Source organism: Protopterus annectens, chromosome 6.part0, assembly GCF_019279795.1.
Source record: "Protopterus annectens isolate FY-2018-M chromosome 6.part0, PAN1.0, whole genome shotgun sequence".
NCBI lineage: Eukaryota > Metazoa > Chordata > Ceratodontiformes > Protopteridae > Protopterus > Protopterus annectens.
Window position 1 is genome coordinate 841,921,827 of NC_056737.1, and position 24,545 is coordinate 841,946,371.

At 45.7% G+C, this 24,545-nt stretch overlaps 1 protein-coding gene across 1 annotated transcript in view; it reads right to left on the reverse strand.

Moving 5' to 3' along the window:
* Positions 1–1,650: 1,650 nt before the first annotated feature.
* Positions 1,651–24,545, reverse strand: part of EIF5 (eukaryotic translation initiation factor 5) — a 587,707-nt gene continuing 564,812 nt past the window's right edge. Inside the window, exon 11 of the mRNA XM_044074522.1 lies at positions 1,651–4,211. Coding sequence (XP_043930457.1) covers positions 4,104–4,211 — 108 coding nt within the window. The 3' untranslated portion in view covers positions 1,651–4,103. The remainder of the gene's footprint in view (positions 4,212–24,545) is intronic.

Genomic DNA, 24,545 nt, shown 5'->3' on the forward strand with positions numbered 1-24,545 from the left:
CTCCCTCATGGTATGCAAGGTTTCCCCAAAAGAAAAATCCTCTACAGGAGAAGCTGAAGGTAGATTCTTCAGCATAGGAATCCTCATGGGGGGGGGGGGGGGTATTCCTGATCAGAAGAGGAATCAGAAGAAATGGAAACCTGATCTAAAGATTCATAGTCTCTTGCCTAGGCCTTTTATCAGGAGGGGGATGGGAACCCATGATCAAGGTAATCAAGTCTTCATGCCCAAAAAACAGATGCTGAAAATGGCTGAAGGCCTGACCATGTGACGAGTTTCTTTGCTTTAGAAGGTGCTTTAGTCTTTGCCTTTGAAGCTGAAGTCAGCTTAATGTAAAGATGTTTAGACCCATCTGAAGGAATAGTATCAGAGGCTCCAATACCTTGAGTTTCCAGCAGCATGGCCAACTCCATGTGGGAGTTGGTAGCGGCCTGTGACTCTAAAGTAGCGGGCATCAGGGGCTGCGGAAGCGCCTCAGAGAACCGGCGACTGGCTTAGAAGCTTCGTTGGTTTTGGGCCTCTGTTGTCTCTCCTTTTCTTTGCGTTTTTTGTGAACTCAGTTAGTCGGATGGCTATCGACGACATTTCCAGATAATTAAACCGGCATCCAAAATAGTTTAAAGCAAAAGCATACCGACGCTTAATAGTGCGTTAGTTAAATCTAGCACAAAACAGACAACCAGAAACTTTGTGATCAGGGCCTAGGCAAGAAATACTCTAAGAATGAAAATCCTTGAGGTATTTGCTTTTCACAAGAAATACAATTTACTTTTTCTGACATCGGTCTGGAGCAAGAAAAAAATTACCCCAACGGGGTACTTAGCTTTATTGAAGACTTTGGATCTGAAACTCAAAGAAAATCTCAGGAGTCAGCCGACCGGCATTGGCAAAATGCTTCTGCTTTGGGCACCGCACGACAAGAAAGACTGGAGAAAATGGTGTCAGCTGCTTCTTTTATACCCCCCTGACTACCTGACGTCGGGGAAGGGGCGACAGCAGCCGACGCAGGACTTTGGAATTCAGGCCGACTGAGGGCAACCTGCCAGCAGGATTACCCAAATGCAATGACTGCAACAGTGAAACACTAAGAACATCTAAGCAACAGTACCACAGCTCAAAGGAAGATCAGTCTGATGTATGCATGACCTGCGTTCAAGGCTGGTAATGAGAATCTGGGGTACTCGTGTACATCTATATGCCCTGATGCATACGAGCAGAGTTCAGTTGTCCGACACACCCCACTTTGGCATCCTGGCCAGATGTCAGCAGACAAAAGATCCACACATTAACAGTGATTTCAGTCAGGGGATCATACCAGTCAAACATGAAAATCTTCAAAATACGGGGTACTTAGCTGGATAAAAGTGGTCAGATCCTTCTTTCCTCTTCTACCCAATGTCCTGGCATTAATGTGGGAAGAGAACCAGCCAATTAGGAAGCCAGTCCAAATTGTCACCATCTGCTTCATTTACATGCATCAAGAATTGACAGCATGGACATATATACCCTCCACAACTCAAACTTGTATCCATGATTCAAACTGGTCAAAGAATCATTTAAAGTTGCACAGCTTCCAAATCATACAACACTAAGTAAACATTTGCATTCATGCTCTTCTGAAAGTTACAATAAATTGTTTAGCCACACAACTTATGAAAAAATAACATCTTTTATTGAAGAGCATATACAAGATTAAACATTTTACAAGTCAGCGCTACCTTTTCTCTAGGTCTGTGCAGTTAGCAATTGTACACAGATAAATCAGGCACCAAGTTTCACTTAGCTGCTTATATATGCAGGTTTTCTAATCAGAACACACTAATCTAGACAAACTGCTCTCTGCCCATCCAGTGGGTGGTTACGGATGCATCTGCCCACCCCAAAAAAACATTCACATGAAACATCACGTACATAGTGGACAAGTTCAATTTAAGTAATGCTCAACTTCAATGCAACTTTTGCAATTAAGCAAAATTTGCCTAATCTGGCTGTTTTCCACTGGTAATATATACTTAAACTTTGAGAGGACTAGGGCTGTTCAGCTTGGCTGCTTATAGCCAAACCATCTGATACATAGTTAGGGTTGCTCTCCCCAACACGGTTGCTTAGAAATCTGAATCATTTTTAAAAAACATTTAAGTGAAAAGTAAATGAATCAGTGGTGTACCATTCTGTACTGAATTTAATTGTGTCAAGATAATAACCAACCCCAGAAAAACAAGCCTTAAACAAAAGATCTTTACAGCTAAACAGCCCAAACCGAGCTACACTTCACTGGTTAACGCCACTAAACCCACCCTGTTTAACTGCCCACAGTACACAAAGAAACCACATTTACCACACACATTTATGGTACACTGTGCTAAAGCAGTGAAATTTGGTCACAAGTCTATTTACCATACAAAACATCCTCTGAAACAGTCAATTTTGTCCAATTAATCTTTGAAAATAATCAAACTGTGTATGTCAAACTAGAAAAATGAACCCAGTAACAGCTGGCATACAGGCAATTACATACATGAGTATTTTAAAATTACTTCGAGTATTAACTGGGGAAAAAAGATATTACAACTCCGAGCTTGCTCCAAATTACATCAAAAAGATGGTGTCATTAAGCTAGTCAACCACATAAATCCTCAAACTACCACTTCTCCCCCCAGCATGGTTAAAGTTATTTGGCAACACATTTTACCAGCAAGGGAATGAGACCAGGGAAAGCTATAATGTAGTTAACTTCAACAAAATAATAAATTAAACAAGTCAGAGTCTGGATGCAAGAAACATGTCTTAATTTCTGGAATGATGCAATTTGTGTTGCCTTTACTGCAACACAATGAGAAACTTAATTCTTCCCATCCATGTTACTACAGAATTGCTCAAGCCTGTTTTATTTCTCATATTAGTAAAGATAAATGCACCCGATTTCCAAAGACTTCTACATTTTTAGCTGAACGTGCAAATAATTGTCATGTTAACTGGTTTGCAGAACATCCAATGTCAATGTATACTAAAATGTTTCTGCAAGCAAAGACAAATCAATGAATAGCTCACATATACAGAAAACCTGCAATTCTGCATTAAACGGAACTTAAGCCACTTCAGAGGGTAAGAGTGCTGCTACAGATTACAAAGGTTTTCTACTTCATTGAAATGGCATCTAGAAAGGAAGTAAATGCATGCCTAAAGTGAAAAAAAAATACTTTTCACCATCACTCTACAAAGCCAGGTAACTGTTTACTAAACCTCTTTAGGGCACACCAGCCAACACATGAAATTAACATCCTGGTGACTACACCTACAATGCAAAGATGCAGTCACTTTTTAAACCACTGCAGTAATCACTTAATTGGGTTGTAAAATTAGTTAACACATTATCAGCATGCCCTGCATCAACATGCTTGTTAAGGCAAGGTTCACTGCAGTGAAACGTTACAATAAAACTAGTTGCAAGAATGCTGGGACAACAGACAAGGGCAGGGATCATGAATGGAAAGAATCTTAAACATCCTACAAGTTTGAATGTTTTTTTTCTTAATGATGATCTCAAAGTATAATAAAGATAACCCCCCCCCCTTGCTTATTACATCTGCAAAAGAATGTGGGGGAAACTCTAGTAACTGTGGATCACCAACCTTATTTCAAAAATGTTTTCTTCACCTATTTCACACAAAATTATGGAATAGACTAGACAAAAGGTGTTAAAAATTCCAGGGTATAATACAACATGACCTTGCACTTCATATGCAACCAAATACCCAGTTTATTTCAATATATAGCAGCAGTCCTATTTTTCCATGGAAGGGGACTTTCAGAACATCGATATTTATGCCAAACATATTCCTACAACCCAGGCCACACCAAGTTAATTGTCCAGAATTAGAAAAAAACTAATGTTAAGCAATCAAAATGGAAATCAGTGATCATATGCTAGTCCATCAAATATTCATCTCTACCTGTAAAACAAATTTCACATCAAGAAATGCACACTTGTACAGCACAATTTAGCATGTCAGCTGTGGTTACATGCACTAATAATCCTATAATCCAAGCTTTAATGCAAGAAAAAAATGCTCTATTGTGAAGACCAATGAACAAATATTGGTTCAAATGTTATCAATATCAATATCATCCTCTTCTTCCTTGTTGACTACAGGCTTCGGTGTCTTAATCGTTTCAACCTTCAGTTCTTTTGCTGAACTGGAATACACCACCTGCAAACATTAAACATTTTAAACGTTATGCAATACAAGTTAAATCAAATCTTACTTGGAATTACTGCTATTGACTTTAGGAAAGCTCAGTTAAAGGTGAAACCGAAACCTTACTAATATTGAGTCAGATAACCCGTCTGATACAGAACTGCCCAATAAATCAAATATCTTTTTATTGAATATTTTTCACTCAAATGCAAAAAGAAAAGGATAAACAGAACACCACAAAAAACTGTTGATGTTGCACATTACTTGATATGGGCAAGTTATTAAGCTAGGTACAGACGCACTGTACTAAATAAAATCAGATTTGCTAAGTTTACAATAGTGAATTACCATGAAGTTATGCATACGTTATAACTTAGGATATTGCTCTAAGACAATTCACTTGTACATTATGGCAACAACTGAGTACAACATGAAGCACACCAACCTAAATCAAGTACAAAAAATTTATACTACATATGTACAAGTATCACCTTAGTTAATGGAATTACTACTTTAATAAAAGGTGCGTTTACTATCCCTATGTATTTACATTTGTTTTGCCATTTATGATGTTACAAATTAAAGCTTTGCAATAGTTATAATGTTTGGTTCTTTTGACTTGTGTAAAGCTTCTTAGCCCATATATGCCTTTTTGCCATGTTCTTGTATTCTGATAAAGATAATTTGGTTCTGTCCATCCAGTTTTTAGCTATGTAATTTTTTAACAGGGTGCATTAATACTATAATGCATTTGAGACAGTTACTTTTGAAATTATGCAGTACTGCTGTCACCCATGACAAAGTAGATTTTGAGTAGCCTGTTTTTTTCCAAGAGGAATCTCAGTGAGCACCACAGTTTATAAAACTGTTTTACAACTTTAGAAGATGTGGATATCAGCTTCTTTATTAGGACAAAATTAGATGCGTTAAATTTAAGGTGTACAGGTATATGGTATGCATTGTTAAAGATCATAATATGGGTGTAAATTAGCTTAATGGCGTCAATTTCATAGCATCTCCAATGGCCAATTCCTTCTGGTTGTCTTACTACCTTTTCCTTCCCAATACTTTAACAGAATTGTACTTTGAAATTTAAATTTTACTATTAATTTATAGGTATTTGAGAGCATTTTCGTTTTGTACAAAAGTAACTTTTGAATTTGTTGTGCAACTTTAATATCTTGCTCAATTACACTGATATCCTTGCTTATATTGTTAAATATATGATTTGTTCATCACATTATATTTACTACTTGATCTAAGTTCTTGATATTTTCCATTGAAAGGTTCTGTAATTTGTAGAAGTCCCATACTGTACAGATTTTTTATTAATGGGTATTTATCTAGGTTTAATAGTTTGCCTGTTTTATATCAGGGTTATGTATTGGTTCTAGAAAAATAATCATATCCTTTAGATTTACTGATGGTAATTTCTTGAGTTCACATTTGATTAGAACTGGGTGAATTATTGTTCTAAGTTTCTTGATTTAAGGAGGGAATCGTTTTTGGGTTAACTTTAGATGTCATTTTGGTGAAATAATTTAATCCATAAAGGGTACCATTCATTACATAATGGGTCAGTTTGCTATCTGCATAATGCGACTAGCAGTAATAATTTCATGATACAATTTAAAATCTGGAAGGCTTAGACCTTTTTCTTTTGGGAGTATTAGTTTATCGTAACTAACTTGTACTTTTTGGGTACCAAATGAATTTTGCTAGTGGAACTTGTTAAAAAAGGTAGCTGGAAATTTCATGAAAGTGGCATTCAGCTGGTATAAAATCTTAGGCAGTATGTTCATTTTGACAATTGAAAAATTCGATAAGAAGCTTTTCCCATTTGTTAATATTACAGACTACAGTGGTCCAAGTTTTAAATATTATTGATCATATCTGCTTGTGTAAGGCTAAAAATTATACCCAGATACTTCATAGTATATTGTACTTTTCACACTAGCCTTCAGAAAATAAAATTGCCTATGACCCAGAGGGTTAAGTGGATATATAACTGACTTACTGGGATTAATTGCATGGTTTGATACTTGGGAAAACTATGGAATAAGATGGTAGTCTGCAAAAGCTGTGTATTTTATTAGGGTTTCAGATACTGAAACAAGTGTATCCGACTAGTAATGCTAGATATAAACTGAACAGGTTTGGTGAGAGTGGGCAACCCTGTCTGGTGCCATTTACAATTTGTATAGTGTTAGAGGTTTTCTTATTAATATAAAAAGAATTGTAGTTGCTTTACTATACCACTTTGATAATTTTTATGTATTCTTTTGGGAATCCAAATTGAATATTAGAGAGGAGGAATTTTTGATCAACTCTGCAAAAAGGCTTTTGTTGCATCCACTGCTAGAGCGTATTTAGGAGAGCGTATATAGGGGATATGTCCTTTGCACAGAGTTAGGATAAGGCATCAATGGTCCGTGTATTGTCCCATTCTTGTCTGACTCAAAGCTTAATTGCTCAGGTGCAATTATAAAAGGGAGCTATTTTCTGCATACTGTATGCTAGAATTGTTGAAAATGTACTCACCATAATGTTCCATCCGAGTAGCTGCACTTCATTTTTCTGCAGCCTGTGGGGTATTCGAATCAGAGCCGGCAACTTTTCAAGCATCTGCTCAGAGCTCCTCCCCCTCACCCACAACCCATCACCATCTCCTACCTGCCCCTCAGATCAAGTTTGCCACTACTCAACCAATCAGCAACTCAACTTTATAAACCCTGAACAGGTTTTGGGGAAGGAGGGTGGGACGGTTGCAGAAAAATGAAGTGCAACTACTCAGACGGAACGTTATGGTGACTACATAACCTCTTTATCTGAAGTAGTTAACTTCATTTTATCTGCAACCTGTGGGACAGAGTCCCCAGCTACTTAAACTCCTGGGAGGGCCTCATGGAAGGATATTCCTGAGCACCGCAGAGCCGAAGGATGCTCTTCCTCTGGAGATCAAATCCAACTTACAATGAGAAATGAAGGTATGTGACCTTGCCCAAGTTGTTGCTACACAAATTTCATCCAGTGACACCCTAGACCAAAAAGCAGCAGAAGTCGCCATTGATCTGGTAGAATAAGCTTTAACAAAACCAGGCGGGGACAGACCTTTGTCTTTATAAATTTGCAAAATATATTGTATAATCCCTCTAGCTAAGGAAACCTTGGAGATGGCTTTGCCCAGAAAGGGTTTAGAAAAGGACAAAACTGGTCAGACTTTAGGGCTTTGTTCTGTGTAAATAAAAATGAAGCTGTCTATGAAGATCTAGTAAATGCAGCTTCTATTCACCCTTGCTCTGAAAATTTGTAAAGAAAATAGGCAGGCTAATTGTTTGATCCAGAAGCTACTTTTGGTAAGGAAGGGTTTGTGTGGACAGAAACCATGTCCTTATGGAAGATAAAGTAAGGCAGCATGGCAGACAAAGCTTGAATCTCAGAAACCCTCCTAGCTGATGTAGTAGCCACTAGGAAGGCTGTCTTCCAGGATAAGAACTTCCACTTACTGCAGTAAATCTTCCTAGTGGAGGCCTTATGGGACGCCACTGGAATAATTTTTACTGAAGATAAGACTGGGAGTCCTGGCAATCAAGCAACTGGAGCAACCAAGCAGTCAGCTTGAGGCTGTCCAGGTTGGTGGACAAGTGCCAGAGGGATGAGAGATGAGATCCAGGCAAGGATCCAGAATCCAAAGAGGAGCTAGAACATGAGACCAGAGGAAGGGGAACCCCATCTAACGAGGCCAGAACATTACAATGAGGATCACTCTGCACCCCAGATGGCAACTTTCTGAAGAAACTTCAGAATGAGAGGTAAAGTACAGTTGTGTACACTTACCATAAATGTAGATGTTAGAGTGTATTCACTGTTGCAGTCATTACACTTGGGGTTATCCTGCTGGCAGGCTACCCTCAGTTGGCTTGAATTCCAATGTTTAGGTCCGGCGTCGGTTGCTGTAGACTCTTCCCTGACGTCAGTGCGGCAGGGGGTATAAAAGTTACAGCCGCCATTTTCTTCCGTTTTTCTTGCCCCAGATGCCAGGTGCCCCCCAAAGGGTAGGCTAAAAATATGCCAATAAAACATGCATGCACCAAAACATATAATACTTTCATCTATAAGGAAATAAACCACATAGGTTGTATAGGTTAGAGAAGAGCAGATAAACTGCAGCAAAGAGATGGGAATGATGGGTGGGTAACCTGGACTGCAACAGTGAATACACTCCAACATCAACATTTATGGTAAGTGTACACAACTGTACTATGTTCTTAGTGTTTCACTGTTGCAGTCATTACACTTGGGTTGAATCCCAAAGCTAAGGTTGGGAGGCTGGAGCCAAATAGCATTAGGAGTGGCTATGAGGCCCTGCAGAACTGCAGTAGCAAAGCCTGCCCTTGATTTAGAGTAGAGTGGTAAATGATAGTCCTTTGTAAAGGTGTGCACTGAACTCCAGGTTGCAGCCTCTAAAATGTCTTTGGTTGGTACTCCCCCAAGGAAGGCTGCTAAAGTGGCTGCTGCTCTGGTTGAATGAGGCCTAATGCCCTTATCATGGCTTGTCATGTTGTGAACAGAAACTGATGCAGTGGCCTATCCACTTTGAAATAGTCTGCTTTGAGATGGCCTTTCCTTGTGATCCTGCAGCATATGCCACTAGTAGTTGCGCTGTCTTTCTGAAAGCTTTGGTTCTGTTCAGGTAGAAGCATAGCTGTGTATGTCCAAAGAACGCAGAATTCTCTCCTCCTTATTCTGTGGGTTTGGATAAAAAGTAGGCAGATGAATAGTTTGGTTAAGGGCTACACTGGACACTACCTTAGGCATAAATGTCGGGTTTGTCCTCAGAGAAACCCTGTCTGGATAAAAAAATGATAGAAGGTTCCACAGCCATGAGTGCCTGTAGCGCCGAGACTCGTCTTGCAGAAGTTATTGCTAGGAGCAGAGCTGTTTTCCAGGATAAAAACTTTATATCAACTGTAGCGACTGGCTCAAAAGGAGGCAGGGTGAGTTCTTCCAAAACATAATTGAGGTCCAATGCAGGTATTGGTGATCTCCTTGGAGGCCTTAGGTTTTTTGCTCCTCTGAGGTACTGCCTTAACAGCAGATGAAGAGATAGGTGGCTCTGCACTGTAATGAACCAAAATGGCAGAGGCATGAATTTTGAATGATTAAAAGGATAGGCCTTTGTCCAGCATCTCAGTTAAGTATTACAAAATCTGAGGAATATTTGGTACAGCTGTGTCAATTCTCTTCCATTTTCCAGTGCAAGGCTTTCTGGTACTAGGCCTTCTGGCCTCCAAAAAGACATCCATTACAGCTTTAGCGAGAGGCACGTTTTGTACTACTACATTATCCGCCATGCTGCCAGATTTAAGGTCTTTAATTGGCTGTGCAAGATCTGATTGTTTTGTTGGGATAGTAGAGGAGGTATTTGAGGCAAGGTCCAAGCCAGGTATTGAGACATGTTCCTTAGGATTGGGTACCAGTGCTGGCGGGGCCAGTCTAGGGCAATCAGCATCACCTTTGGCTTCTCTTGTCTGACCTTTAAGAGTACCTTGGGGAGGAGAGGCAGTGGAGGAAAGGCATATACTGCTAAGCTTTTCCAGCTGAGAGAGAGGGCGTCCACTTTCCATGTTTGTGTGTGATAAGTCCTTGTGCAGAATCTTTAGTTGGTAGTTGTGAGGAGAGGCAAATAGATATCCGGGCATCCCCATTTCCTCGTTATGCTGAAGACTTGTGGATCCAATTTCCACTCGTGGGGATCCATGAGGTTTCTACTTAGTCTGCCAGAGTATTTATCTTTCCTGGCAGGAATTGTGCCTGCAGATGTACCTGGTAAGTCAAAGCTGTGTCCCAGAGTCATGGCTAGTCTGCAAAGGGGGTACGAATGAGTGCCTCCCTGCTTGTTGATATACCACATGACAGTGGTGCTATCAGTAGTTGTACTGCATGAAGTAGGTCCTTGAAGGATGTTCAGGGCATTCTGGACAGCTATCATCTCTGATATGTAGATGCATTTGGTTTGCGGACCATGTTCCCTGAATACATCTTCCTGCCATGTGGGCCTGCCAGGCATAATCTGATGCATCCGTTGTTAATGTCTGCCTGGCTGGGGGTAAAGTGAATTGCTGTCCCTTGTTCTTGTGACAAGCCTTCGAGCCTTCGCCCACCAACGAAACTCCTTTTGCAAGCAGGGAATGAGGGTAATTATAGTTTCCAGGCTGTGGCATGTTGAGTCCAAACACTTGGGTACCACTGAAGTTTCCTCATATGCAGTCTCGCATATGGAATTAGTAGAATGCAGGATGCCATGAAGCCCAAAGCCTGCAGAATTTTTCTTGCAGATAACTGGGCTTTTGTTGCCAACAGGTTGAAATAGAGTCAGCTGCCTTTGTCTGGCATGAGATAAGCCATCTGGGCAGTTGTATTTAAGCTTGCACCCAGGAATATCGCTTGCGAGGGTACTCGTTTTGATTTCTTTTCGTTGACTGTGTACCCTAGGCCTGTTAGAAATCTCTTTACAAACGCCAGATGCTGTAGTAGAATGTCCTTGTTCTCTGCTTGAATGAGGCAATCGTCCAAGTAAGGATATATTTGTATTCCTGTCTGTAGAATGCAATTACTGGTGCCAGGCACTTTGTGAAGACCCTGGGCACAGTAGATAAACCAAAGGGCACTGCAGAGAATCGAGCCAGCTTTGAATCAGAGGTATCTTCTGCATGTCTGTCTGATTGGGACAAGCAGGTATGCCTCTTTTAGGTCTAAAGTCACCAGCCAAGCCTTCTTGCCAAGCATGGGCAGAAGTTGCTGTAGAGTCAACATTTTTAATTTTGGTATATCCAGAAATGTGTTTAGAATAGACAGGTCCAGTATTGGTCGCCAGGTCTTGTCCTTTCTTGGTACCAAAAACAGTTGTACAAAATCCTTGTCCCTCCTCTTGCTCTGGTACTTGTTGAATGGCTCTCATGTCCATGAGGGATGAGACTTGCTTTTGTGCCTCTGCCCAATGTTATTTTGGCAGGTCTGGCCAAACGCTTGTCCTTGGCAGGGTATGGAAGTGAAACTTGTAGCCTTGTGACACTATGTCTAAGACCCATTTGTCCTGGGTTATTAAAACCACATTGCAAAGTATGCTTTCCAACTTGTTCAGCTGCATGCAATAAATCCTGCATTTCTTTATGTTCTGCACATTCAGAATTAGTCAGCATTTTCTGTTTAATCAGTGACATAATATATTGCTGATATTTGGGCATATGAAACTGACAATTTAAAGCCCTTAGAGCCAAGGTAGCGGAAGTGTAAATCTTTTTTCCCCATCTGTCCAATGCCCTAGAATCCCAGTCAGTGGGGGTAGGGTTTTTTGCAGCGGAAGTCTTGACCCCTTTCAGACGCTAAGAGATAGTTTCTGGGTCAGCAGCAGGGTTTTTGAAATGGAACTTGAGAGTCAGGAACCCTGTAGTACCTGTCCGGCTTAACAGGAGCTGAAGTAAGGAGTCAGGGGTCAGACTGGACTCTGAAAATACATCAACAATGTCTAACACGCGAAATAGCTAGGGGCCTGTGTTGTGGTAGTAAAAGGAAGTCTGAGCCTTTTCTTAGATTCTGAAAAATCTTGGCTCTCCCAGTGGAAATGCTCCTTCAAGAATAATCCTCAGGAGGACAGGCTAAAGGAATAGATTTTTTAGCATCAGAATCCTCATAGGGAGAAAGTGTATTCCTGATCAGAAGAGGAATCAGATGACATGGAAACCTGATGTGAAGATTCATATTCTGTCTCTTGCCTAGGCCTTTTATCAGGAGGGGGATGGGAACCCCTGATCAAAGTAATTAAGTCTTCGGCCATTCTGAGCATCTGTTTTTTGGGCATGGAGGCCTGACCATGAGGCTGTTGCACTTGTTTCTTTGTCTTTAAGGGCGCTTTTGCCTTTGAAGCTGAAGTGGTTTTAATGTACAACTGAGTTGGTCTGAAAACGCCCTCAGAAGCAGATGCCTGCTCAGCGGCTCTGGACCAGAGGGAATAGTCTCCTATGGTCCAATACTTTGACCTTCCAGCGGCCTAGGCGACTCCACGTGGGAGTCCGGAGCGGCCTGCGGGTTTAAAGTAGCAGGCATCAAGGGCTGCGAAGGCACCTCATTGAGAACCGGCGACTGGCTTAGAAGCCTCGGTTTTGGACCTCTTGATGCCTGTCGTTTTTCTTTGCGTTTCTTGTGAATTCCGGTAGTCGAATGGCTATCCGACATAGTATAATTAAATCTTCTGCCAAAATAGTGTAATGCAAAATCGTACCGACGCTCAGTGCGTTGGTTAAATCTAGCACAAAACCGACAACTAGCAATGTCGTGGTCAGGGCCTAGGCAAGGAATACAGTAAGAATGAAAGTCCTTATGGAGGTATTTGCTTCCCACAAGAAGTACAATTAACTTTTTCTGACATCTGTCTGGAGCAAGAAAAAAATTAGAAGTTATGTACTCACCATAACGTTCCATCTGAGTAGGTGTATTCATTTGTCTGCAACCTGTGGGTTATGGATCCGACATCGGATCCGAACCGGCATGGTTTACCAGCTATGGATCCAAGCTCTCAGCTCCTCCCCTCACCCATAATGCCCTGCTCTCCCTACATGACCTCAGATCGAGTTTGCCAACAGCATAAACACCCTGAAAAGGGTAACATATGCAGGAAACTGAAAGGCCAGGGGGATAGGAGGGCGGGATGGTTGCAGACAAATTAATACACCTACTCAGATGGAACGTTATGGTGAGTACATAACTTCTAAATCTGAAGTAGGAGATTCATTTGTCTGCAACCTGTGGGACAGAGTCCCCAGCTACCTGAATCTTGGGCGGCCATCATGGAAGGATATTCCGGAGCACCGCCGAGCCAAAGGATGCTCTACCTCTAGATGCAAGATCCAACTTGTAGTGGGAAATAAAAGTATGAGATGAAGCCCACGTGGCTGCTGCACAAATATCATCTAGAGGAATCCTAGCCTTAAAGGCGGCCGAGGTAGAGACTGACCGGGTTGAATGGGCATGTACACCCTCTGGTGCGGGCCTTCCCGAAGCTTGATAAGCTAGTAAGATACATTGTGAAATCCAGCGAGATAATGAGACTTTGGAAATTGGCTTGCCCAAATTAAATTTAGCAAAGGAAATGAACAACTGGTCGGATTGCCTATGACCAGCAGTCCTGTTTAGTTAAAATCTAAGTTGCCTGTGAACGTCTAAGGAGTGAAGCTTGTACTCACCCTTGTTTTGATATTTGGGGAAGAAAACAGGGAGGTTAATGGATTGATTAAGGTTTGCTTCAGAAGCTACCTTAGGAAGAAAGGACTGGTTGGTCCTGAGGAAAACACGGTCCGGATGAAAGACCAAGTACGGAGGTTTAGCTGATAATGCTTGAAGCTCTGAGACTCTCTTGGCTGAAGTAATGGCTACTAAGAAGGCAGTCTTGAAGGATAAGAATTTCAGATCTACAGTAGCCGCAGGTTCGAAGGGGGGAGCGTTCAAGGCCTGAAGAACTAAGGAAAGGTCCCAAGGAGGAACCGCTTGCTTTCTAGGGGGCCTGAGAAGAAAGGTACCTTTAAGGAAAATCTTAAACAATTTGGCAGACATCAGTGGACTGGAGTCATGACCAATGTGATAATGAGAAATTGCTGCAAGCTGTACTTTGACCGTGGAACTGCTGGCACCATCATTAAAAAGAGTGGTTAAGAAGTCAAGCACCAAAGGGAGAGGAAATGTGAAGGGGTTTAGGCCTTGCCGTTCCGCCCACAAAGAGAACCGCTTCCACTTGCTACGGTAGACTTTCCTAGTGGATGGCTTGTGAGCTGCCACCAGGATGGCCTTAACATGGGACGAAATATCAGGAGTCCTGATCAGGAGTGGAACTGGAGCAGCCAAGCGGTCAGCTTGAGGTTGTCCAGGTTCGGAGGAGATAGATGGGATGGATGAGAAATCAGATCCGGAATGGGATCTAGAATCAAAAAAGGATTCACTGAGTGAGACCTTAGGAAGGGGAACCATGTCGAGGCCAAAAGGGAGCCATGAGGATCATTCTGCACCCCAACCGAGAGGCTTTCTGAAGAACTTGGAGCAGAGGCAAAGGGGGATAAGCATACAGAAGACCGGGTGGCCAAGCATGCACCAGAGCGTCTCTTGGAGAACCTCCGGGAGGAGGTAACAGGGCAAAAAAACTGTCGCATTTGGTGTTTGAGGGAGACGCAAAAAGATCGCAACAAGGAGTTCCCCACTGTGCGAAGATGCGTTCCGCTACCCGAGTATTGAGAGACCACTCGTAGGGGGTGAGAATGGTGCGACTAAGTTTGTCCGCCAGGATGTTGGACCGACCCGGAATATGCGTTGCTATGAGAAAGCGGTTGGTGGAGATTGCCCATTCCCACACTCTCATGGCTTCTCGACAAAGGGGGTAAGACCTGGTTCCTCCCTGTTTGTTGATATACCAAACAGACATGTTGTCCAATTGAATCACAATTGTTCCCAAGGGAAGAAAGGCCTGAAGTGCTAGCAACGCTAAGAGCACTGCTCTCATCCCTAGGACATTGATATGCAGCAAGGTCTCTGAATCGTCCCACGTACCTTGGACCGTCCGGCCTGCAAAATGCCCCCCCCCCACCCGAGGCGGGAGGCGTCCGTGGTCACCGTGGCGAGAGGGGGAGAGGCACAAAAGGGGCGGCCTCCGTGGAGATCTGGAGAGTGTAGCCACCACAGGAGGGACCGCCTGCACGCTCGCAATGGGATGATGCATAGGAAGAGCAAGATACGACCACTGAACCAAGAGAGTCCATTGAAGGATACACATATTGAACCTGGCGAGAGGAAGAAGCGCAATCGCTGCCGCCATGGACCCTAGGGCCCTCAGGACCAACTCCGCCGGAACTGAATTTGAGTGGAGAATGGCCCACACCTGGAGCTGTAGGCTTTGCACTCTGTCCGCTGTGAGGAAGGCTCTCAGTCTCCTCGTGTCTAACCTGGCACCTATAAAATCTATGAGCCGAGTGGGTGCTAGGTTGGATTTTTTTTGTGTTTATCGTGATGCCCAGGCTTGGAGCAAGATGGAGAAAGGAGTCTTGCGCAAAGAGAAGTAGATGCCTTGTTGGGGCGATGAGAAGCCAGTCGTCCAGGTAAGGAAAGACCTGCACCCCCTGACGCCTCAGGTGGGCCGCTACCACTGCTAATACTTTGGTGAACACCCTGGGGGCTGTGGTGAGACCAAAGGGAAGGACCCGGAATTGGTAGTGACTGGCTCCCAGCCGGAAGCGGAGAAACCTCCAGGAGCGCCTGTCCATTAGTATGTGGTAGTACGCATCCTTGAGGTCTATGGAGCACATCCAGTGATTTTCTCCCAGAAGGGGGAGAATAGACGGCAACGTGACCATTCGGAACTTCTCCTTGGGAACTGCCAGGTTCAAGAGTGAAAGGTCTAAAATTTGTCTTGGATCCCCCGTCTTTTTTGGCACTAAAAAGAACCTGGAGTAGAACCCTGATCCGATCTGGTCTGGGGGGACGGGCTGGATGGCTCTTTTCTTTAGCAGATGGCCAATTTTTGCCAAAGCGGCCTCCCACTGACCAGGTGGAATGTCGGGGAGGGACTTCAATTTTGGTAAGTGAAGAAAGGGGATACGGTATCCTCTGGATATAATCTGGAGAACCCAGCGGTCTGATGTTATGGACTCCCATGCCGCTAGGTGCTCAAAACGCCCCCGACTGCCTCCAGAGTGGAGCAGCTGGGCAACCCCTCAGGGCTGCTGCGCGGGCCGTTCAGAGAAGGGTTCTCTGGACCCGAAGTTCCTAGGAGCCCCTCTGCCCCTAGGGCGGTGCCCTCCCTGTCCTCTGCCACAGAAGGACTGGTTGTCCGGAGCAGGCTGGGATTGTTGCGACTTCCGGAACCACATCTTCTGACCCTTTTGGTTCCTAGAATAGGGCCTCTGGGGTGCAGAGAAGCTGATTCCGACTGCAGACAGCCGTCTTCCCGTCCTTCTCGCTCTGGGTCAGTGTCGCGAACAGTTTTGCCAGAGAGGGCAGAACCATCGAAGGGGGCGTTCGCAAATGACGCCTTGAAGGGCTCTGAGAAATTGCAATGACGGAGCCAGGCCTGACGTCTAGTAACTAGGCCTGCCCCTGCGGCTCTAGCGGCACCTTCCGTAGCATGGGACAGTAGCCACATAGAGGTATTAGTGATGGACCTGAGAGTGGCCATGCAGGTGGAGTGCAGCACTTTGTCCTCCTCCGACATGGACTCTGGGGGGGATGCAGCGTATTCTTTTATAAGATCGCGCTGCATCCTAATCACGTGTGCCAGATAGTTCAGCGCCCTCACAGAGAAGGTCGCTGAACTAAACATCCGCTTCCCCAAGCGGTCCATCATCAGAGACTCCTTGCTCGGAGGATGGACTGAGGGACTCTCCAAGTTCCCTCTTGGTGGCCGCCGCAGTCAACAAGGCATCTACCGGAGGCCCCTTACTCCAATGGGCACGGTCAGCCGGGGGACTGAGAATACGGTCGGGCCTTTTTGGGATTGGCTCCACGGTGTCCGGTTCCTTCCACGCCCTGGTGGTAATGAGGTCCACCAGGGGGTCGGCAGGAGGGGACACCCAAGAGGTAGACTGGCCCGCTTCAAATGCCTCCAAGAACACGGACTCGTCCGAGGAAGACTTGGGGGCAGACCACCCCCCCTTATGCGGAGCAATTCCATGAGGTCTCCAAATGAGACATCCCCGGGGGGGTGACCTTGGGGAGCCTTCCCCTTCCTCCAAATCAGTGTCTTCTGTGAGAGACTCGGGGGAGTCAATGTGCCTCCTTTTGCACGTATGTTTGCGGGGAACATCCTCCGGGGGGCTGTCAGAGGACTCCTCGCAAACAGTGACCTGTTCCAGGGGAACAGCTTGGGGCAAAGGAGCGGGCTGTCCCAAGGGCCGGATGGTGGAAGCCTGACTCAGTGCAGATGGAGCGCGGGACGGAACCGAAGCAAGTGCCGGGGGTCCGGAGACCCTCAACAGGGCCCTCTCCACTATATCAAAAGCCGAAGGGGAGCCGACCTCGACCAAAGGATCCGACAATCGGCTCCCCCTCGGATCAGAGGAGTGGATCGGAGCCGGCGCCGAAGCGCTCGGATCCGAAGGGACAGTGCGCTCCGACAGACGGCGCCGAAGGAGCACTGATCCCCCCGGATCCGAAGCACTCGAGGGCAGTCTCGGATCCGAAGTACCAAGTACTATCTGCGCCGACCCACCCCCGGCTCCGAAGCTGCTCGGCTCCAACGGCTCCGAGCCCGGGTAGCGGGTCGGAGAAGGAGCAATTGGCTTAAAGAAAGGGGTCGAGCTCCCCCCCAGAGGGGGGGGGGGGAGGGGGGAGGCAAGAGCACTCCCATCTGCATCTGGGCCTGGATGAACCTTATCATCCGGTCCAGATCAGCGTCTGACAGGCTATACGTCTATCTCGACGAGGCCACCAAGGTAGGCCTAAAGTGCCTCCTGGATAGCCTCGGAGATCGGGTCTCCTCCTCCTCGGGTCCCGGTGAGAAACACACAGGTGACCGGAGCCGAGGAGGGGGAGAACCGGCAGACAAGGAGGCCAGAGGAGAAGCCCGCTTGGCTGGCGGGGCCGAAACAGAGGCCTCGGCCCGCCGCTTATGGTGCTTCTCCCTCCGGTCCTTCTTTCTTGCTTCCCTCTCCTCCGAACCACTACAGGGAGGTTGAGTCCCAGGAGGAGGAGGGGGAGCCAGAGAGGAGACAACCGTAGAAACGGTTACCCCCGAAGGAGCGGAGGCCGGAGCAGAGTCCGGTGGCAAAAGACCCGCCAAGACAAGCTTGGACCTCCGCTCCTTCAATGCCCTGGGGTTGAACCCTGCACAAATGGAACATCCAGAAGTGAGGTGTTCAACCCCAAGGCATCTAACGCACCGAGTGTGGCCATCAGCCGGGGAAAGCTTATGGCCACACTCGGAGCACTTAGAGAACACAGCTTTGGGTTGTTCAGACATCCCAAGTACCAAAAAAAAAGTTACTTAAACTAAGTTGGTAAAAGTAAAGTAACTAAAGCACACAACAGGCCCAAACGCACACTACGCTACCAGCGAGGGGAGGGAAGGTAAAAATTAAATTTAAAACACTAAAAGTATAACACAGTAATAGGGAAACCCAAACTTTCACACAACTTTCACACAAAAATACAATATTTAAACTTCTAAATACTGAAAAAGAGCACTTAGCTGAAGAGCTTGGAAACGCAAATCTGGTCACCAGCGCGGCAAACAAGATCTGAGGTCATGTAGGGAGAGCAGGGCATTATGGGTGAGGGGAGGAGCTGAGAGCTTGGATCCATAGCTTGTAAACCATGCCGGTTCGGATCCGATGTCGGATCCATAACTCACAGGTTGCAGACAAATGAATCTCCTACTTCAGATAAAAAGTTTCCCCAACGGGGTACTTGGCTTTCAATGAAGACTTCGAATCTGAAATTCGAACATGAAAATCTCAGGAGTCGGCAGACCGGCACTTGCGAACTGCTTATGCTTCGGGCACCGCACAGCAAGAAAGACTGAAGAAAATTGCATCAGCTGCATCTTTTATACCCCCTGGCGCACTGACGTCAGGGAAGAGGCGACAGCAACTGACACCGGACCTAGACTGGAATTCAGGCAGACTGAGGGTAGCCTACCAGCAGGATAACCCAAGTGTAATGACTGCCAACAGTGAAACACGAAGAACATCGGGGGATAAGCATACAGTAACCTGGGAGGTCAAGCATGGACTAGGGTCTCTGGGGGGATCAGAGCGAAGGACTCACTACTTCATGTTGGAAGGAGATGCGAAGATATTGCAGCAAGGCTGACCCCATGCAAGGAAGATCTCCTCCGCTATAGATTGTTTCAGAGACCACTCGTATGGCAGAATAGCCCGACTCAATCTGTCCTCTAAAATGGTGGAGCGTCCTGGGATGTGCGTTGCAATCAGAAATAGACTAATCGCCCACTCCCACACTCTCATTGCCTCGCGACAGAGGGTAAGATCTGGTTCATCCCCGTTTGATGTACCAGACAACTGACATGTCTGACTGAACTGCAATAGTCCCCAGAGGAAGAAGAGTGTGGAAGGCTTGCAATGTTAAAAGCACTGCTCGCATCTCCAGAACACTGATATGCAATCTGGTCTCGATTTGGGACCACGTGCCTTGTACCATCCTCCCCAAATAATGCCCCCCCACCTGAGCTAGGAGGCATCCATAGTCACTGTGGCTTGGGCTGTGGGTGAAAAATGGAGTCCCACTAAGAACTCCAGCGAATGGAGCCACCAGGGAAGTGACGCCCTGCAGGCTTTGCTGATTTGAATTGGATATTCCATGGGAGTCTCGCTAAGATCTCCGGCGACTGAAGCCACCAGGGAAGTGATGCCCTGCAGGCCTTGCGGATTTGAATTGGATATTCCATGGGAGTCTCGCTAAGATCTCCGGCGACTGAAGCCACCAGGGAAGTCACGCCCTGCAGGCTTTGCTTATTTGAATTGGATATTCCATGGGGAGATCTAGCCAAGACCACTATACGGTCAGAGTACACTGAAGAACACACATATGAAGACGTGCACAAGGGAGGATAGATTGCTGCAGCCATAGAGCCTAGGGCTTGAAGAACGTCACCCGCCTTTGGTAGCCTGGGGCCAAGAACCACTGATATATGGGCCCGTTGGCTCTGGACCTTGTCTGGGGTTAGGAAGACTTTCAAATGAAGGGTGTCCAGCCATGCCCTGATAAAGTCCAAGATATGCACAGGGTCCAAGAGGGACTTGGAAACACCCATTGTGATCGCTAGCTGGTCTGCAAGATGAAGGAAGGAGTCTCTGGCTATGCAAAGATGATGCTTGGTGGAAGCAGCGAGGAGCCAATCTAGGTAAGGGAATACCTGGCCTCAGGTGAGCCGCTACAACTGCCATTACCTTGGTAAACACCCTGGGGGCTGTGATGAGATCCAAGGGTAGGGCTCTGAACTGAAAATGATTGGCTCCAGCCGGAAGCAAAGGAATCTCCTGGAGCTTCTGCGAATCTTGATGTGGTAGGGCGTGGTGGAAAGGAAAAGGGTATAGAGGAACCTCTAGTGATAATGTCTTGTACCCACTTGTCTCGAGTGAGATTTAACCAGGCTATTGGTACAAGTACAGGCGACCCCCGACCGGCTCCAGAAACGCACAGTCTGGTTCCACATCAGAACACTGAACACAAAAGGAATTGCAACCTCCCCTGCCTCTAGGGTGAGGTCTACCATTATTTCCTCCTCCCCTGCCTCTGAAGGAATCACCCTGTGTATCCTGGAAAGGTCTTGGATTTCTTGAACCACATTTTGCCGCTCTTCTGATCTTTAGGGTAAGGTCTATAAGGAAAGATAAAACTGACTCCCACGGCAGAGAGTCTTTCCTTCTTGTTCACACCTGGTGAGGGTATCTTTCACCTTGGGTCCAAAAAGGGGATCCGTCCATAGGAGCAGTGGTGAATGTAGACTTGAAAGGCTCAGCAAAGTTGCATAGACGCATCTAGGAATGTCTCCTTAAGGAGACTCCTGAACCCACCGCCCTACTCACACCATCAGCTGCGTACGAAATCAGCCACATAGAGTTAATAGATGTGAGAGTAGCCAACTGAGCAGACACTGTAGATTGGACCGCTTCAGTAGAGGTACCCTGAAGAACATCTCCCAACTCCTTTAGATCTCTCTGAAGTCTTGTAAAATGTGACAGTACAACGATCAGTGTAAAAGCTGCTGAAAAGATAAGATTCCATTACCTATCCATTATTACCTATCCATCGCTCGGGATACCTTATTGGGTGAATGGATAGAAGTCTCTGCTAGCTCCTTCTTAGTGGCCACTGCCACCACCATGGCATCAACAGGTAAGCCCTTGGATAAAATTTCTTTGTCTTTAGGGGAGAAAAGAAATTTATTCGGCCTCCTGGGGACCGGTTCCACGGCATCAGGAGTCTGCCATGGTTTCCTACTCAAGATCCAGTAATTCATCAAATGGAGGAGACACCCATGAAGCTGAGGGTTGAGACCCGAAAGCCTTCAGGTACAGTGACTCATCGGATGGGTTAACAGTGGGCCAGCCGCCTCTGAGGATCTCCAAAATGTCTGCAAAGGAGACCTCTTCAGAGGATGACTTAGGGGACCCCTCAGACTCATGGAGGTCAGTGAGACTCATCAAGGGAGTCTACATGCTTCCTCTTACATGATCTCTTCAAAGCGGGCTCCTCAGCAGGGTCCTCTGGGAGGTCTCGGAAGATCGGGGGCCACCCAAATGGGGGTCCTGAGGCTGTGGGTCTCTGTTATCCCAGGAGAGAGGATGCTAAGACCGTAGTCGGCGCTGGAGGGAGTATAGCATCGGTACTCCTACGTGTGATGAACTATCCAGCATGCTCCTCATCCTCACGAAGACAGATTCCTCCGGCTCCAAAAGAATCGGCTCAGAGAACTATGTAGGGTCCGAGCTCACTCGGGCCAATGCACCAGGAAGACTTGGCACTGAAGAGGTTTGGTTCCAAGTGTCCCCCTTGGGGCCGACCGAACAGCTTTGCACCCTAGACACTTCGGACGGCGCCAATAGTGTCGGAGTGGAGCTCGGCTCAGAGACAACCACACGGGGTGCTGGAGCCAGGGATCGGTAGCAGGAGTCTGGTTAGAGACCGAAAAGGTCTGAGCAGATAATTTTGGCAAGGCTGACGACTTAAGGAGTCTGAGCACCACTCTCGAGGTCTTCAGATAAGCTCCTGGAGGACAGTGTGGGAGACCTTGCTCTCTGCAATACAGGCGATTTTAGAGTAGGGGAGACCGGTGGAATGTCTGTAGACTGGCTCCGAGGACTGCTAGTAAAATCGTCACCAAAACACTTGGAGCCGATACTGCAGGGTCAGTGTCCAGAATCTCAATTGGCTCTGAAGACTGTGGAGCCTAAGAGACAGAGGCCAACTCACATGTTTGGTAACTTCTGTGGGGGGTTGAGAGAGAAGTTGAGGCTGGAGAAGCCCTTTTAGAGGTCTTGCCCTTATCCTTTCTAGAAGACTGACCTAGCAGAAAAGGTTGAACTGGCTAGGTCTTCCTCGAAGGAAGGTTTTAACATGCCTTTTAGAATCAGCTTATTCGTCTGTTCCTTGAGTACTCTAGGGCTAAAGAAATGACGAGACAAGTTTCTTGAAGATGTATGGCCCGTAAGCAGAACAGACGCTATTGTCCATCAGTGACGGACATTTTTTGCGAACATTTAGTACAATTTTTAAACCCAGACTGTTTATGTTCTTTAAGTTCCTTGGACATAATGGCAGTAGAGAAGAAAACACCACAACAGGACAGAAACTAGATCCTCTAACTTAAGCAGATCTAGCCCTAACACCCACAACAAAAATAAAAAATGTTTTTTTTACCAAGTTCTCTAACTTAAACGAACCTAGTGCAAGAAAGAAAAAGGGAACAAACTAGCACCTGTAAGTTAAACGGTCTAGTCTAAAAGCACACACTCACGGGAACCACACAAATGGCCAACAGGCCCAACAATTTTTAAAACAGTAATAAGTCAAATCCGGTTAGACACACAAATCGGTATTACAATAAAACTGTCAGCAATCAGATTAACACTTCACACGAAGCAAAAAACTCCTAATAAGCAGCAATAACAAAGAACTAAATCATACCAACCAAAAGAAGCTTCCGAATGAAGATGTGGCAAATGAGATCTGGGGAATGTGCACATGCACCATGGGATACCTACTAGCCACTAGCCGATCAGAAGTTTTCAGGCTTTCTAAGCAGCTGAGTCAGAGCAGAGGATTGGCTCCAAACCCACATGTAATAATGGAGGAGAGATAGGACTACATACCAACTTGCTTTTGAGCCTCTACCCACTGATTTAGGGGTAGATCTGGCCAACCGTTTGGAGCTGGTAAGGAGTGGAAGTGGAAACTGTATCCTTGGAAAACTACATTTAAAACCCATTTGTCCTGGGCAATAAATTCCCTATTTTTTGCCTGTTGGGCAATCTTTTCCCCTAAAGAAGCAGTCAGCTGTGCAGGGCTTGGAAGGTTTAAAGTTAAGTCAGTGAGACAGTTTACCACAGGGGGGGTCTTACTACTGCCTGTTTTGGAAGTGGGAGCCCCCCCACTGCTTAGTCCTGTGAATACCTTGGGACTGAAGCCTGGGTGTTCTGCTGGTTCAGGGTTTGACTGAAGGCCTGGAAGAGGCAGGAAAGGACCAATTCTTAGAGGGCCAATGGCTACTGAATCTGGGAGGCTGTACTTGCAGGAAATCTTTTAACAGTTTGCATAGATTTAGCTTTTTCCTCCATATTTTTAAACACTTCTGCTTTGTTGCTAAACAGGCGGTCTTGGCTTAAGGGAGCATCCAGCAATTTAGCTTTAACATGATCTGGCAAAGACTGCACCTTAAGCCAGGCATGCCTTCTAAGTACAGACCCAGTGACAGCAGCCCTGCAAGATGCCTCTAAAAAAATCAAAACCACATTGCAAAGTACGTTTTCCAACTTGTTCTGCAGAATGCATTAAATCCTGTAAATCTTTATTTTCAGCACACAGTCAGGAATCAATTTTCTGTTTAAGCAATCCAATGATATGCTGCTACTAAGGCCCTAATGGCCAAGGTTGCAGAAGTGTATACCTTCTATCCACCACCCTGGAATCTCTATCAGAGGGGGTAGGGTTTTTGGCAGTCGTAGCCTTAATGCTCTTGGATCCCTGTGAAATAGTCCCAGGATCAGCAGTAGGATTTTTAAAGAGGAACTTGAGTCAGGAACCCTGTAATATCCATCAGGTTTTCTGGGAGCAGGAGGTAAAGAGTCAGGGGCCAAGTGAGATTCAGAGAAGGCATGTCCAGTACAGGAGGGATGGCCAAAGGCCTGCGTTGGGGCAGGAGTAAGAAATCCCCAAGCCTCAACGTGTAATCCTGGCTCTCCCAGCAAAAATGTTCCCCAAGAGTACGAAAGGTTTCACCAAAAGATAAATCCTCTGGAGAGGAAGCAGAGGGAATGGAGTACTCTGCATCAGAACCCTCATAGGTAGACCATGGCAAATCCTATTCAGAGGAAACAAATTTCAGAGTCCTGACCAGAAGAATCAGAAGGAAAATCAGTCCTAGGTCTCAGGGGCAGGGGGGGGGGGGTGGCTTCCCTTGATTAGAGTAATAAGGTCTTCAGCCATTATTTGCTTTTTAGGCATAGGGGCCTGACCATGTGGTCTGGGCGTCTGTTTTCTAGGCATGGATACAGTTTTAGGCCTGGAGAAGGAAGATGGTGTCAATATGCAAATCAGTAGGCCTGAATACACCCTCAGAAGCTGGTGCCT